The 17,134-nt window shown below is 42.9% G+C and overlaps 1 protein-coding gene across 4 annotated transcripts in view; it reads right to left on the bottom strand.

Moving 5' to 3' along the window:
- Positions 1–156: 156 nt before the first annotated feature.
- The window catches only part of LOC105557855 (axin-like), a 32,365-nt gene continuing 15,387 nt past the window's right edge, over positions 157–17,134 (bottom strand). For 2 of the 4 annotated variants that reach the window (XM_012005222.1, XM_012005220.1), the window contains 7 exons: positions 4,676–4,831; positions 3,605–4,409; positions 3,053–3,217; positions 2,214–2,869; positions 1,810–2,126; positions 1,450–1,739; positions 157–1,376 (listed from right to left, as the gene is read on the bottom strand). In XM_012005222.1, coding sequence (XP_011860612.1) covers positions 1,250–1,376; positions 1,450–1,739; positions 1,810–2,126; positions 2,214–2,869; positions 3,053–3,217; positions 3,605–4,409; positions 4,676–4,763 — 2,448 coding nt within the window. In that variant the 5' untranslated portion in view covers positions 4,764–4,831 and the 3' untranslated portion in view covers positions 157–1,249. Of the gene's footprint in view, positions 1,377–1,449; positions 1,740–1,809; positions 2,127–2,213; positions 2,870–3,052; positions 3,218–3,604; positions 4,410–4,675; positions 4,832–6,760; positions 7,064–17,134 lie in introns of those variants that run through there. The other 2 variants (XM_012005221.1, XM_012005223.1) reach the window with 2 other exon arrangements.

The raw sequence follows: 17,134 nt of genomic DNA, 5'->3' as shown, positions 1-17,134 counted from the left end.
TGACGGTGATGCGACGGTGATGCAACGGTGACAGTAGTGGCACAACGAGAAAAAAAACATGATTCGCAATTTCTTTTCAATGTTGTATCGCGCATACGTAAAACACATTACATATATTATATACGAGACGTCTCGTATTTACATGAAATATATGTAATATATTCATACGTAATACATTAGATGCTAGTTTGTAATAATTATTCTTTTCTATGTAAGTCTAGTGCCTACGCGGACTTTACTAAGGCGATCAACTACGCGGATCTTTGTACAGTCGTGTGGAGAACTATGGGAAGTCTTCGAGAGGAAGAAATTGTTTAGTCGGTCACAATGTACTCGGTATTTCGACGTGTTGTTGCCGTTCTCGCTCAAACTACCCCGTGAAAGTATGGTATCGCGCCAGGTGAAATTATAATAATTTCACCTGGCAAAACCCGTACCAACAAAACGCATAGCATTGTCATCAAAATTATTATATACTAATTATGTACAATAAAGAGATGTCGCGCGATCTGTCTGTCGCGTCCGTAAATTTCTTGACAAAGTAGTTTCAAATAACGAACGCAATTTTTTCTCTGAATAAATGTGAAAGTATAAATATGATGAAAAATGAAAAGTAAGAAACGAGAAGAGTGCGACTCTAGTCCTGCTCTGGTCTGATCTTCGCTCAAATAATTTAATTAAAAATTGTTGTCTACCTTATCAATGACGCTAAAAAACAATGCGAGCCAAAAGACATGGTAGTGTTTTGCGTTAAATATATTTTTCCTACAGACACATAAATACATCTTTTCATCGGAAAAATGTTCTTCCGGAATAAACATTAGTGCAAAACTTGCAGTCGAAATTTTAGCATAACCAATGAAGTGACTTAAAAAATTTTATTCAAAAATATTTGAGCGGAAAACTTAATGAAATAGTTACTGTACTTGTAATGTGAACAAAGCTTACGAGGTACCTTCGAGGACATTCGAGCGACAGAATTAGATGAGGCCATTCTTTTCTTACTTTTCCGCAATGTTCACGCACGAAACGATATTACCCGACTTTGATATTTATCTTTGTCGTCGATTAAAACTACTTTCTTAGGCAATTATGAGAAAGAGGCCGCGTGACAAGCGTTAATATGTATATATGTATAAACACCGAGCGCGCCAGGCTTAGTGGCGGGTCTCTTAAATAATATTTATTGCGGCACTTGGTCAGAATACGCACATTTCGCGCTCGGTTTCGTTTTCTTTTATTCAGTCTATTACTCGAGCGCCTTTACCTGCGCCATCACTTTGCCCTCCCACAGTGGCAGAATCTCAGTATCGTCCGTTATCTCTTCTTGTATAACTTTCATATCTAAGTCGTCGCATTCCGTTTTGAAAAAGTATCTGCAATTTAAAACGAAGAGGTAATTAAAATTCACGAAATTATTTAGTTTGTCGTTAAGCAACGGTGCATTACCGATAGCTCCCTTTCTTCGGAAGATACTCCTTGAACTGCTTCAACGTGACGTTGTGACCAGGAATTTTGGTCCTGTAGGGGAATTGCTCGTCACAGAAACTGAACACAACAGTGGTGAAATCGTCCTGCTTCGGTTTCCTCAAAGTGGACTGATTGGATTGGACGTACGGTTGGCTCTGCGACGCAAACTCGTGCGTCTGTTTCGAAACGTTGAGGTGTCGTTGCTTGCAACTAGCACGGATTTTATTCTCTTCCATGAGTCTTCTACAAGTCTCCTCTAATTGTATAACCTGTGACATAATTATTCGTATCACACTCGTCCGTTCGGTAAACCAAGAAAAGAAAAGAACAGCTAGTCACCGTATGAGGTGGTGGCAGCGGTGGCATTCCCGGATCAGCGACGAACGGTTGAGCAGGTACCCCCATGTTCCACGTTTCTCTGTTTGGCCTTTCTAAGGACCCGCTACGCGAGCCGTACCTCTTGCCATGGCGACTACCATGCTTCAAATCAACCTTCTTGTCCATTTCCTTAAACCGCGGCAACAGACGAACGTCCTTGTTTACGGAAGGCTGCACGTCGCTGACCACGCTCACTCCACTATCCGTTAGTTCCGTCATTGACTTTTTCGTGGCTGACCGTCTCGTCATGTCCGACCTTCGGAATCTTTGGTCGTGACCTGCGCAAAAGACAACATTTTACATTTTACTAATGATCATAATTCGTACATACGATGCACGCGCATAGCGCCATTCGTTATATCTACCTTGAACGTGTAGATCCTGCTTGTGGTGGAAATCACCGTAATCCGATGGCACAGATTTAGATTTGGGCAGGTGTGAGCCTAGTGAACTCATGGAACCGGCTCCAACAAGATCGCTGCCCTCTTGAAAGTCATGGATATTACCGCTATCCACTGAGAATGTGGAGTCCATATCTTTTTCTTTCCTCTGCTTGTAAGGCCGTGGATAATTATGAATGGGACGCCTTCTCTCGGGTGAGAGTCTGGGTGATCTTGAAGGTGTTTGATCGGACCAGACGCGAGATACGTGCTCGTCGAGGATCGCCTGATCGCTGTCCTCCTCCATAGACAACTTTTCCTTCAGCGCGTCGCCGAGAGTCTTGGAAGCGCCACAAGTTTCTACCGACGCATCGTTACCGTTCGACGCGTCGTTGTCTTGATACAGATATTTCTCCAGTTTCTCGTTGGCCTTCTGCTCTCGTGCGACGATCTCCAATTTCTGCGTGAGCACTTCCGCGAATTGCTCCGTCGACATCTGTTTCGGGGATACCATACGCTGGGTTCGTGGGACGACATGGTGCGACATGGATTCGCGATTTATATTCGCGGACTCTTTAATTGCCCTACTTGATTGCTTGCTGTATTGCTTTTTGCTTCTCTGCCTATTGCTCGTCCCATCGCTGCGGGAGACAAATTGCAACACATACGGATTAGTAATGCATCACTGATATTAATGCAGTTGACACTGCACGATGCAAATTCTAAAAAGTTTAAAATGAAAGCTGGAGAGATCCTCCACTCTCTATGTCGGGTGCAAAATCGAAGAACGCTTGCGTAAAATTAAAATGAGAAACAGAACTTACATGGATCCGTCGTTGAGGGAGACATTGTCCACCTCGGTACGTGCATCACTGCTCAAACTCTGAAGCTCGGAATCCTGTCTGGATACTGGGTTGTAGGAGGAATATTGTGCGTGCAATCTGGATACGTGCATGTGATACGGACTAGCCCCATGTTGCAAGTAAATGCTATAAGTGCCACGCAAAATAGCAAAAAACAAAAACAACTAAATAAAAGACAAATAAAAATATGATGTTATATGTCAAACAAACGAAAAAAAAATGAAATAAAAAATTTGCATCTCCTGCATATGAACAAACTATCGAAAACGTTATTGAAGAATAGCGAATCTATCTTCTGGAGACGTCAATCACTTCGGAAATCGGTGATGATCAAATGTACACTTAAAATATAATTCAGATTATGCAAGTTTCATCACATCAAGCTTCAAAGGGAAAGAAGACAAAACGACAGCGTTGTTAAGGCATTCGCAGGATTGATCTGAAGCGTACTATACAGATGACGAATGGTATTGTAATAAGATTGGACAATTTTTTTTATGAAAAGTGCATTACCCGGCGTACGCTTCCGGCCTCGGTCGCACATCCATCGCTCTACTCTGTTGGGTAGCCATTAGCATATCTTTGGTCAATCTCAGTTCCCCGGGTGTCCCGCCGGTTGAGTGCGCATTGTGCATGTGTACACAACCGGTGCCGATGTACTCGCTGTCTTCGTGCACGGTGGGCAGCAGACTTGGTCCGCAGGAGATGGACATCTCGCGACTACCCGAACTCGAGCTCGGGCAACCGCCGGAATCGGGATTCTGGCAGGACTGAACATACTGCACGTACACATCAGATTGAAGAAAGTTGGGATACGTCGTCTCGTTGATCAGCCGCTCGACCTCCAGCTGCACGATGTCAAACACCTTGTGATCGGCGCGGCCCTCCTTGACCCGCCGATCCGCCTCCTTCATTACATCCTCCGGTATGCTTAGCTGCGACTTGAGAAAAAATCTTCGATAGATAAGCTTCACCAACTGCGAGATCTTCTCCATGTCCTTTTGTTCTTTGAGGCCCTCGCAGGCGAACCAGAAATTGAGCGGATCCAGATGCCCTTCCTGACTTAGGTACCTCTTGAACAACTCCAAGCCAGTCGGATCCTCTAATAGGGAGTGCAGATTTCTCGCCCACCGTGCGTAAGCAGGGGGCGAATTGCTCTCCATGGTAGTGGTTCCGCAACAACCCTCCGGTTCAAATCCCAGTGGTGCGGAAACATCGCAACTGCCAGAGGCCTGCAGTGTCGCGAAAGAAGAGCGTCTTGGTGTCAGAGCGGGACTCTGTGGACGGATCCGGCTGACATGGCTTCCAGTTTCCTCTCCTAAAACACATAAACATTTTGCTGCTATAAGATTTCAGCAGATCAACAGTCTTTTCGTTACGTAGCATATATCAAGTAAGTCTAGCTTTCAAAAAGATTTTTCTTAAAGCTACTTGAACAAACTCTTTACTAATTTACTAAAAAATATAGACTTTTAAATAGTACAATTGTATTTCCAGAAAAATAACAGTTTCCCATGGTTTGTTTTATATATACGTTAGCGTGTACTTTCTTAAACTTTTTTATTTAAATGCATTTTGTCTTACCTGGCACTGGTGGCCTGGGAGAGTTTTCATTGAAGCAACGCGCTTCGTTTTGCCGAGATGCGCTCATTCTATCTATTACGGCCTTCATATGCTATTTTATTATCTACACTTAATTTTTGCCCGCGATGCCTCTTAGTGGACATGGTTAGTCCCAACCTAAAACAGATAAATAAATAAATTTTATAATATAAATCTTACATGTTACAACAGTTTGCATTTTGTGTGAAAAGATACAAATTGTATCAAAGTAGAAATAACGGCTGCCAAGACACAAATCTCATTTAGAAATGTCATACAGTGGCATACTCCTTTGATATGTGGAATTAAAATAGAAACAAAAATCATTTGTGGCAGTTGCGCCTCCTAAATATTACTGACTTTAATACAGTCATATTTCTGTGAAAGAACGGAGCTGGTACACGCTACAAAGAAGGGAAACCTGGGGATGCTGGATCGATCGAGCTCTGTGGTGAGTCATATCTCTCAATTAAGCAGCTAAGGGAGGTTTTTCTGTTGTCAGGAACCTTAAGGGTGGAGCATGGCGGAGAAACTATAGGCCATCGCCTGGCAGACTGCGCAGAGGGATGCATTTTTGCGTGTACGTATGTATATGCACAACTCCTATTGGTCTGTTGCGCAGACCATTTGTATTGATCGACAAAACCTATAACGCAATCTATTGAACGTATCTTGCCAAGCACCAAAAATCCATAATGCGAGTTTAATATCCTCTATCAACTGACATTGAGCTCTAACACAGTGGAAAAATATTAATAGGTTTATAAGGTAAGGCAATCAGGGGAAAAGAGGCTATTATGCCTGTAGGGCCCGCTCCTTTGTTATGACAGGGCATTGAAATATGATTCACATGGGCCATACTTCAGCCTGAACCGCAAATGTGCAACTATCCGCTCGAGCAAGAGATATTACCCCTTGTATACATAATTAATTCACGAAAACTGCTTTCACCACGTCACAAAACACGTATCGCGGCACAAATTGCACTGAAAAACTCGAGATGTACGCACTGCACACGCAGTCTTGATTGCAAATCCAGAAGAAGCGTCCTATATAAATTCACAAAAGTACACGAGGCATAATCAACTCGTATCACAGATTGACGACAATTTACGATGGAAATAATTTTGACGCAACGCTATCAATATCGTGCGGCTATTCGAGAAAGAGGGTATAGCTCTCGAATGAGTATACGGTAACTTGATCCTGACCCACACAAAGGCAGAAATATGAAATGAAAACCTGTCATAGTCAATCATCTCGCTCCGCTGCACATTTACCTGAATCAAAAGAGAAGAATCAGAATACATACCATCTTGGCGGTGAGTCTAACACAGACAACCCTCAAATTTGTTAAGTCTATAAAGATCTATTATGATTCTGACAAAAGTGAATTGATCCGATACCACAAACACCGCTAAATCTTTGTTGTATTATGAAGATTGAGCCTGGGATGCTTTCGATGGCTTCGATAGCACTGCTGCAGGCACACTGAACCAAGGCTGCGTCCTGACCAGGACTGAAGCCGAGCTGATATGGGCGATAGGCAGGGTAGGGATAGCGTCTAGACTCCTTGTGACCTATGTCGACTTCGACTTGCAGCGAAATGCCTCGCTGGGAGCCTTTCTCGCATTGTTCGCTGAGGATGAATCAAGACTCTCTAGTCCGCGCACCTATTTCTGGCACCAAATATTTTCACACAATTGATTATAAACCTATCCCACGAAATTAAACCACCAGATGCAGCCTAGAAATGTGCATGGAATATCTCAATTAATTTTAAGACTATATGTCTCTGTACCTTGACATTGTACGATCACAACGAAGGTTTTAACGTTGAGAAAGCTAGATAAATCCTCCCGCAAATAACTTTTTCACGCTGTAAACATATTTGTTTTCCTCTGTATATTAATGAATAGAGGAAAGAGAATATGTTTAAGCGATCAACGATTGGTAACAGAAAGATCGAGTGCACGAGATTCGCAAAGCTTTCAAACACGGCGACGGACGTAATAACCTGCGAATTCCTTTGTTTGTTTGCAGATATATATATATATATATATATACCTCTTCCGAGCGAGCCGAAGGTGGACTGGTCGAACACGATATCCCTCGATGAAAGGGAAAGAAAATGTTTGTCAGCAACGGCGACCAGGCATTAACTTAAGAGGCTTTTCCAGCCGTATCAATTTTACTGCAGACATCTCCTCATTGTCGGAGGATCTCCCCGGGTTCATTCTCAAATGGGCGGACGGACGCCTTCGATCTGGTCCGCGAAATTTCCTCCTCGTGGCGGCGAAACAGAGCTCGACAACACAATCGCCGTTGACGACGCGCATCGCCGAATCGCATTTCTTTTCTCGTACTCTCCTCGCCCCCTCCGCTTACCGCGAGAACGAAGGCGGCCGCACTCGATCCGTCGAAAGGCGTCGATAATAGTATCGATCGATAGGGATCTTTTGAAATCGTAACGTATAGCTCGACATATTCGAGTTCCATTGTTGTCTCGCGGCGGTGCCGCCACCTATTGCGACGGTGACATCAGTTCGAAATCCGAAGGTAAATCCGTCTTGCCGATCGTGATCTCAGAAAATTTTTAACGTGTTACGATAATTACCGACGTCGCAGAATTTATCGACAGAGCGAACGAGTTCCCCCCCCTTCCCGGTTGGATTTACGTGAGAAAACCTGAACTCACGAAAATTGGTAGAGCACCAAGAGAATACAACCAGCAAGCAGGTCGCGTTGAAATTCACAAATTTTCGAAGATTTCCGAGAATTCCTGGAATCTCAATTTCCAAGATTGAAATCTCGAAAAATAACGAAGTACCGGAAGTATCGGCGATTTTCCAAGAGTCGCGATTTTGAAAAATCGGAATTTCCATGTATATTGACATGTACTGTTACAGGATTGTAGAAAATTTAGCTGTAAAAATTTTCGTTACACTTCGAGTAGACAATATGGCCAGTATTTTTAACGGAAAACGTGACGCATACTTGAAGACAGTGTCATTTAACACCAATTGCAAATAATCCAATTTTACCTCGAAATTTTCAACAAAAAAATATGCATCCTCGCTGTTACTTATTTACGTAGGGGAGTACACGAATCGGGAACGGTTAGAATTGAGATTTAACGAAGCTCATCTTCGCGGAGAAGGAGATTTATGTCGTCGCGTTCGTCCTGATAATTCGCGCGTTCACTTTCTTTTAATTATATGTTAGCGACCACGGGCGCTCCGTCGAATAATTACAACGACGAACGTCATTAGGCAGGCATAAAATGAGGAGGGGAAAGAAGGTTGAGGTGTGCGCAAGGTGCAAATTAAAATTATTATATTTCGCGCCGCGCCCGGTGGTTAGACTTTGCGCGCGCGCTAACGAATTACGAAACGGTTATCTGTATGCTCTGCCAGCCATCACTTCCACTTCCACCGTCGCCGTCGCCGTCCAATTTTATCATTAATGACCTTAACCCTCGTGCCTCGAGAACTGGAAATGTATTAAACCTTTTCCGGCTCGGCGACGACTTCAATCGAGATCACACACGTGAAAATCTTAATCCGAGGGACATTTTCTTTTCTCTATTTTTATTTTTATTCAATTCACAAGATCGCGCCTCCCTTAAAGCCGAGTGAAATTTCCTTAAAAATCTGGTGATTTTTTTTAGCCCCACCTTCTGTTTCGTTGCACAAAAAGGCGTTTCAGCATTTATTAAATAAAACACTCGCTTTGCAACAGAAACATAGAGTGTTTCATATCTTTGATAATATTTCACATACATATAGTGTTACTGAAAAGATTGAAAATACTCGGTTTGCTTGCAGATTCCACAATAAAATCGCGATTCGTCCAGCGTGAAATCGCGTCCGTTTTACGCGGTCTCGCGAATCCCGAGGAAACGAAATACCCACGAGAGTACAAAAGGAACACGCGTTCGACGAGATATTAAGATTTGCCGAAGCGTGCTATATGGTTTTCCCACGTATGTCGCGAGGAATCCGCGTGAGGAATTCGCGAGCGAAAGGCGTCACTTGTTCGCCCCTATGCGAATGATATTAAAATTCACGCCCCTGTGACTTCTGATTTTAAGCACAAAGAAATCGCACCGCGGCTTCCGGTCACCGCCAATATCCAGGCTGTAACGCGTCGCCGAATGTCTGACCCTCATATTTTTGTATCTCTGTACAGCTCTGTGCTTCGGTTTCGTAAAAACGATACCTGGAAGATTCATATAAGTCACTCTTCGTGCCTCGGTGTACTATTGGTAGTCAATTAGTTTTGTAAGGAGGCAAATGGGCAAACTGTGCGAGCAAAAAAGTTGTAGAAATTAATATTTCATTCTCCAGTAATTGGTAATGAAGCTGCTAGATTTGTCCAAATGGCATTTGGATAAAGAATTTGCGAAAAACTTTCCTTTTAATTTGCTTATGTACACATAAAACTACCATGTCCCAAAGATTTTAAGAGCATGTTTATGATCCTAAGACATCCAGACGGGGTCCATTTGTGCCTCGAGCTCTAAAAATGAGCGCGAATAAGAAGGCCGTGAGACGCGATGCAGTTGATAATCGCGAGATCATTGCGATATCATTCACCGCATTGGTGCACATTGCAATTTCAGAAACAGTTGTCGCTTAGGGCCGATACAGGGCCGTTGACTATCGAACCGATATTACCGACGAAAGTGCACCAGTATCTCGGACATAAATTACGGAATGACTGGATACGTAAGCGAAGAAAATGTTCTTTCCACACCTTAAGATGATCCTGTTTGTGGCACATCCGAGTGGAAAAGTTTACAGAGATATTTTAGTACGGCTATCATGCTAAAGCGTGATTTTGTATTTCACTGTGAGTTTTAACAGTCTTCTTCTTATGTTAAGGCCTGTGTCCACGATGCTAGAACTTGGTCTAATTGTAAGTGTTAGTCCCGAGAAATGTGTAGCCAATCAACTTGCAGCTTTTATGGAATAGCTGCAGATTGGCTACACATTTTTCGAAACTAGAATTTGGACCAAGTTCCAGCATCGTGGACACAGGCCTTTAGAAATGGCACTTGAAAAAAGTCCATAAATGGTCTTGATACGGCGATTTTTACTCGTCTATCTACCCACTCGGATAAGCCACAAGCAGGATCATCCTAAGGTGTAAAAAAGGGCAAAAGAGAGGACAAAATAAAGCCTCTTAAACTTTTAGCGGTTTAAACTGAATAACATTAATTCCAAGTATCACAAGTCGCCTGTAACTTGAGACACTTGGTCCAATATGGTAAGAGAAGTAAGATAACTGAAACTATCATTTAATTGCATTTTATTTCTTCCTCAATTGTGTAATGATACACTTTTAAGAATTTTATCTATAACATTTACTTTGAGAAAGTTCCTTTTGTAAATACTCCGCAAAATCATTTATTAAAATTAATTTATTAAAAGGTTCCTAAAAAGTTGGTTAAATTATATTAAAATTAATATCTTGAGTAATGATAGTAAAATTAATTTAAAAGTTTTGAATAGCAAAAACTTTTCGATAAAAATAAAAAAATTCTAACTTTACACCTTGAGATATAAATTGTCTCGTGAAATATTAAAATATTTCATAAGCATTGTAGAATATTAGATTTAATAATCATACGTTTATAAAACAGCGTTTCCACCTCGAGAGACGAAACGCGTATCATGTTCAATTGGTTGATTCGCGAAAAAAAAGCATTCTCGAGAGAAGCAGGGGTGGAGGCGAGGAGAGACGAGAATTGTTAAAGCCCCTTGGCCCTTTTTTACCGTGTGAGATGTTGCGCAGCGACGGGATTGTCTGGAATGCGCTTTGAAACCGTCGTCTCGCGGAGGACCATCGAAATGATTTGCTCATTCGAAGCCACTCGAGTGACGATTCGCGGTGAATCTGCTCCTCTGCGGATTTTCCTCATATTCGAACATCGATTTCCCATTTCTCGTTATTGCACGAAAGGCAATATTTTTTTCATTTATCCCACAATGCTACAATGGATTAAGGTACTATTACGAAACCTTAAGCCCTCGCTTAATCCAAGTACTAATTACTATAATAATAAATATTCAATAAACATCTTAAGCTAGCGCCACACTATGCGCAATTCGTGATTACTCACCACACTATTCGCAGTTTATCATTCGTAATTTGCTATTTGTCGCTTCGTTCGTGTTAACTTGGACAACTTTTAACTTTTACCCGAGGGGGAAACCGCTGAGGGCATTGTGGTGTACAGATTTGCGGCATTACTGGGCATTAGTTCGGGCATTAGACCTTGCTGGGGCATTTTACAAATAAAATAAGATAAAACAAAATAAATAAGATAAAATAAGATAATAAGATAAAGTAATGCCCACTGGGCATTGGTGGGCATTGGTGCACAAGATTTTGGTCAGCGGTTTACCCCTCTCTTTTACCTGTTGTTACATTACTTGTATCGTAAGTCTACAGTTAGTAAAGTTTTAATATTAGTCGAAAAACCGCTATTTTCATAAAAAAAAACCCGCTCGGCTAGCGAATCCCTGCACCAACAGAAAAAATTTCCGGATCCAATGCTATTAGCACTCGACTGTATCATAAAATAGCATCGATACAGCGCCAATCATATTTATTATAGAGAAAGGAATATTTTTATGTTAAATGAAAAATTCTAAAATATATAATAAAATGATAGTCTTTTGTCGAATATCGCGGTGCCAACTTTGTGCATTGTAAAATGGATGGAAAATGTATTCTAAACGCAAGAATATGTAAAGTTACTCTTGTCTCAACATAGTAAGTTAATCTTTTTTAATTCCATAGAGGAGAATAAGAATTATTGATTGTATTTTGATATTGTCTTATTTTTATACTAAATGAGGTTGCGAGAAATATAAATGCCTCAAGAATATTTTTCGTCTCGGTAACAGAAATCCTTTCCGAGGGTGTGCGAATGGCGAATTGCGCACGGTGAATCAATTTTCCCTCTCCACCCTATGCGCGAATATATTATATATCGTATACGAATCACGAATCGCGCATAGTGTGGCGCTAGCTTAAGAATAATAAAATCGTGGCAAAACGCTGTATTGAATGTTAATTGAAATTAAATGCCGAGTTAAAAGAATCAGGAGCAACGGTGGTGGCTGGAAAGAATTAGAAGCGAGAACGGCTACGGCCAGCCGCCGCCAGTCGGTCGCTCCCGATTCTCGCGAGGTCCGTTTATCGGCGCGAGCGATTAAGATTCTTTCAAAAAACGAGAGACGCGGACAAGGCAGGGAAGAAGGGCGGGCGGGAGAGGCGAAGAGCGAGCGAGCGGGCGAGCGAGAGGGCGAAGAAGAAAGGCATCGGTGGACGGAGAGGAATCTTAAAGGCCATCCGGCGATACACCTCTCTATGCAGCCGCTGACACGCCGGCTTTTTGTGCGTCGCGATCGAACGAATCCCTCAGGAAACTGCGACTTTCTGCTCTCGTCTTCGCTACCAATAACGCTCCTCCACCTCGCCTCAGTAATCGTTCGCCGAAAGTATAATACATAACAACATCGCAGTAGCGCGATTTCGTTGTTGTTCGATTTTTGATCTTCGCGCGACACGATCTATTAATAGATTGCTAATTGAATTTAATTGAAAAGTTCCCAAAGAATCTCCATAATTTTTTATCAGGGATATTAGTAAAAATCGCGTGTTGAAATGTTAAAATTTTCTTGCGTTACCAAGATTTGATTATCATTTCAATGTAAAATCGACGTAAAACAGATATGTTATTATTTTCCTAACGTTTTCATGCGTTACATTTATGTTAACATAATAACCTGACACTTTGTGTATGTCATTTAAAAATTGAATATTATTCTGAGTTCTTTTAACACAGCTGTTTCACAAAATCAACCAAAACGTGTAATACCGACATTTCTTAAAAATTATTTTAACTATTCGCACAGTTTACTTATCCTGTCTGTTTTTATTGCATCACCTAGGGTTAAACGAGCGTAAACACAAATGTGAAGTATAGCGTTAATTAATTAACATTTATAATTTGTCAAAAAGTAACACGCGCGATGAATATTATCTCAACTTAAAATTTAGAGCGGTCTTTTTGGGACATGCGAAAAATGTTAACGTTAACACTTAATTTTTTACAGTGTACGCCATTACACGCATAGATGAGGGATACCAAGTCTCCCGCGTAGAGCTCGAAATTCCGCTCAAAACTGAGCCGGGAGGATTCAAAACGACGGGTACCAATCGCAAGCAGAGGAAGAGAAACGGAATGACATGGCGGAAGAAAGTACGAGCGAAAAGAGAGAAGCGTGTAGGTAAGTTGGGGCCTCGGCGCAGGTACGGCGGTACTTTTGGAAGGAAAGGAGCGAAGCGGAGAAAAAGAGATCGAAGGCAGAAGCAATGCCGTACCACGACTCCTTCGTGTCTCCCCATCGTCGGCCGTAATTAAACATTAGCTCTTGCAACTCATGCGCAACATAATTCCCGAAGAGAGAGGTACGATTATGATACGATAGTACACGCACCGGCATAAATGCTGTCCCTATCCTTGTGAGGTGCACGCATACAACTACAGGGAGTCTAGTTGTGTGCGTGCACCTCACAAGGATAGGGTCAGCATTTATGCCGGTGCGTGTACACTATAGGAATCACCGATGCCTTTTCACATGACGCATTTACACATTTTGCGTACATGGAAAATGTGTTTTACATGTGCCTAAATTCATACGGGAAGGCATCGGTGATTGCAAGTGTATCGAAACAAAAGCAATTTACTCTATATTTTAAAACAACGCGTACGACTATTCTTGACACTTTTAATTCGTCCAAAGTGAAAAATTTAAAGCGTTATTAATTGCAATTTATAATCTTTTCCAAATTTGAATAAATTGCCATGTACAGGTGTCAACCTTGTGAAGATAGCGTTTAGATGATCCTACCCGACGGGAGTACGGCCCTGGAGAGCGGAGGGGGGGGGGAGGGCGGGGAGAGGAGGGGCAGAGATGGTGGAGAAGCGCGAGAGCGAGGTAAGAGAAAGGCGGAGAAAAGAAACGGATATAAAAAGAGAGACGGAAGACGTAGGCCTCGGCCGGCGGCTGGCGACTGGCGGCGGCACCGCTTGATGTACGCCGGGTCCGTAATTACAGGTTTTCGGAACGCCTCACTCGCTCGCTCGCTCGCTCGCTCGGCGAGCCGCGCCGCGCCGCTTGAGAGTCTCCGGGGCCCTTCCCTCGTCGCGCCGCCGCGGTCTAACGGGTGTCCCGAGCGCGTAACCGGGGGTCCGATGCCGCGGTTCGACGCGCAGCGCCGAACAGTTCGTCACCGACGATGACAACGGCGACGACGATTCGAAACGGCGAGCGCCGCTGATGAAAGCGCGACGCCTTCTCCCTTTTCTTCTTCCTCGCGGCATTTGAAATTCTAATTATAGAGCGGCGCTTTTACAGCGCGAGATGAAAAACGGGGACGTAAACTTGGAATTTTTTCTCGCCGGGGGAAGGTATCGTTTGATAACCGTAATATGTAATAACGCGATACGTCCCCGGGGGTTGAGAACGGTAATCTCGGCAAATCTGACTTTCAATGCACATTTATATAATAAGGATATTTTCTGCGTCGGAATTAGGGCCTATCGAGATTATATCTGACGAGAGAGCTTTTCCGTGACGGGCGGAAAACTTCGGCGAAAGATCAGAGGCAGCGTCCCCGGGTCGGGCAAGTTTCTAGGAAGAACCGTTCGTGCGGGCAGGTAAACGTCCTCTTCGCTTCTGGATCGAGATACCGATCCAATGAACCGAAAATTCAACTCATCGTGGTACCGCGTTCCTCGCTTCGGCAACAAAACGGCATTTACTTTCGTCTACGCGCTCGTGTATTCAATTTAATAAAAGTAAATAAACAGCGGATTTTTCGGCATGCGTTTCCGCCCTCCCGGTTCGCTCGCCCAGCTATCACGCGCGTTTCCTACGCTCATTTTTCGACGCGTCGCGAACCACCACCCTGTATTAGAGGTGCCATCGAACCCTCCGCCATCGATTCGAATCCGTACGAGTACCCCCGCGAGAAAACCAATCGACCGCTTGCTATTAGCCCATATACGGCCGTACGGAGCCGTACGTCGCAATGGAAGCCGCTGTCGCGACGCGACGCGACGCACTTAACGGGTGTTAAATAATTATGCGAGCGGTTTATCGCGGGGCACGTTACGGGACAGTGGCGCGGCGTGATTCCCTTACGGCCCTGGGCGATACGAAGCTTCTCAAACGAGGAAAGCATACACACGGCTCCCATTCAGCTAACCCTTTCAGCTAACCCTCTCTGCTCTCCTCCGTCCCTCTCTGCGCGCGTCCCGCGCGACCCTCCCCCCCTTTCTTCCTTTCTTCTCTCCTCGTTCTCTGTCCCGCCGTTCCGCTCCTCTCTGTCCGCGAGAATCCCTTCGGCCTCTCGTCTGCGGAGAGCAACGTCGGCGAAATCTCTTTTGCGCGCCCGAGAGAGCGGGGACATGTCCGAGACCCCCCTTTACTTTTCTCCTCCTTTCTTACAGTCCCCTTTTCAGAGCACGCACACACATAGACTCCCTATTTATTAAGATAAGGATTCGAATTTTTTAGGATTCGCTTTCCCGCAACGGCAGCCGCGGGATTTTTTTAACGATTTCTCGCATGGAGCGGCTTGAAGGCCTTGACCATCGATCGCTGCAATCGAGTTAAGTGGAAGACGATATCGCTATTCCTACTTTGCACCAGTGCTCTTCCATTTTCTTGCCACGCTTATTGCAATCATAAGTATAAATCATAAGTCGTCATTAGTCAATTTGAAATTTAATTATATCGCTTAATAGGCTACGATTTATCCCAGTCGATCTATATAATGGAAACGCAACTAATTATCAATTAAATGCACCATTTATTTCCACATTATGACGTTCATAGTTATTATACTCATTAATATATAACAGTTTCTTTTCAACGGTTTATTCCGATTTAATGACGTTTCCTAATATCAAATTTAAAATATGCAATAACTTTTTTTCGAAGATTTTTTTATACACGTATCGGCATTTTTCATCAGACGTATAGTAACGTTCCGACAGGCGCGTGTGCTTTTTTACAAGATTAGTTTTTTATATCCACAAGACAATTACTTTGCATAGCAAAAGTTTAAAGACGAGTTCTGTGAACGAAACTGAACCAGCGACACTTCGCGGGACATTAGTGTTTTCTTCTACGTATGAATCGGGGGGGCCTCTTGTCGATACCGATCTGAGAACATGTTCGTTGAAGATAACCGATACGACCGGCAAGGGGAAAGTCATGACGGCGCGGTGGAAGACAAGGCGGAAGCGATCAAAGGCGTGTCACCGTTATCGTCAGATGACTTCACGCACATCACCTCACGGCGAGGTACTACTCGAGCTGCAAATCTTTCAAAGGAACTTCTGAAGGGCCGCTCGCCCCAGGTGGCAGCGCCGGGAAGGACGACGTTCGGCGCGGTATTAACCAAAGCCGGTTTCTCCTTCTTCTCCTCAACAAACAACTACCTGACCTATCTCGAATTTTCCAATAATCTATACCACCACCCGTTTTAGGCAATGTCATTGTCGTCACGGAAGGCATTTAAAAGATGACAAAGAAATTATGCGAGTTAACAATAAACGGTACAGTTCAAAGAAGGCACGCCTCTTCTTTTCGATATTTGTATACCAAAAAGGTTGTTGCAACGTTAGTACTTTAATACGAAAATGAGTTTAGAACGTTCTTGTATGATACTTAACGATTCTCTTTCGTTATAGAATTAGAACTAATTGTAAGTTTAGATTGTACACTTAAGCGGTTTTGCAGCGCCAAGTTTTTTTTAGTGAACTATAACGTCATGAATCAGAACCGATACGTATCCGACAATTAAATTAGAAAAGGCAATCTTTTGATAAAATACTTGTATCAAATTTGTATCAAATTTGTCTGCATTATATTTTCATTGAATAAGTGTAAAAAATTTGTCTCATTAATATTATTATTAATATTTCTTCCGATAAAATTTTATGCTCGATTGTTTGGATATGACATTTTAATATAAAAAAATAATAAAGCATCTAGTTCGTATAAATATTCAGGTTAGTTGGTGCCATTTGATGATATATCATTGCTTTTGTAGAGAAGATACTTTTGGAGATAGAATAAACGGCAGGGCAATTTCATGGTGGACATGCTTCACAAATGGACGAAAGTAATCTTACGGCGCTTTAACTGAAAATTTCAAACATGTAAGGGGCTACATGCCGCTTTAACACGAAACCTAGTAAAGCAGGAAGATGGTAGACGGTTTGAGAGAGAGAGAGAGAGAGAGAGAGAGAGTGAGTGTGTGTGTGTGAGAGAGAGAGAGAGAGAGAGAGAGAGAGAGAGAGAGAGAGAGAGAGAGAGAGAGAGAGAGAGAGAGAGAGAGAGAGAGAGA

The sequence above is a fragment of the Vollenhovia emeryi genome, unplaced genomic scaffold (genome assembly GCF_000949405.1).
Source record: "Vollenhovia emeryi isolate VEMERY1.0 unplaced genomic scaffold, V.emery_V1.0 DF939411.1, whole genome shotgun sequence".
NCBI classification, from domain to species: Eukaryota; Metazoa; Arthropoda; class Insecta; order Hymenoptera; family Formicidae; genus Vollenhovia; species Vollenhovia emeryi.
Note: the sequence above shows the minus strand (reverse complement) of the source record. Positions and strands in the feature narration are given on the sequence as shown.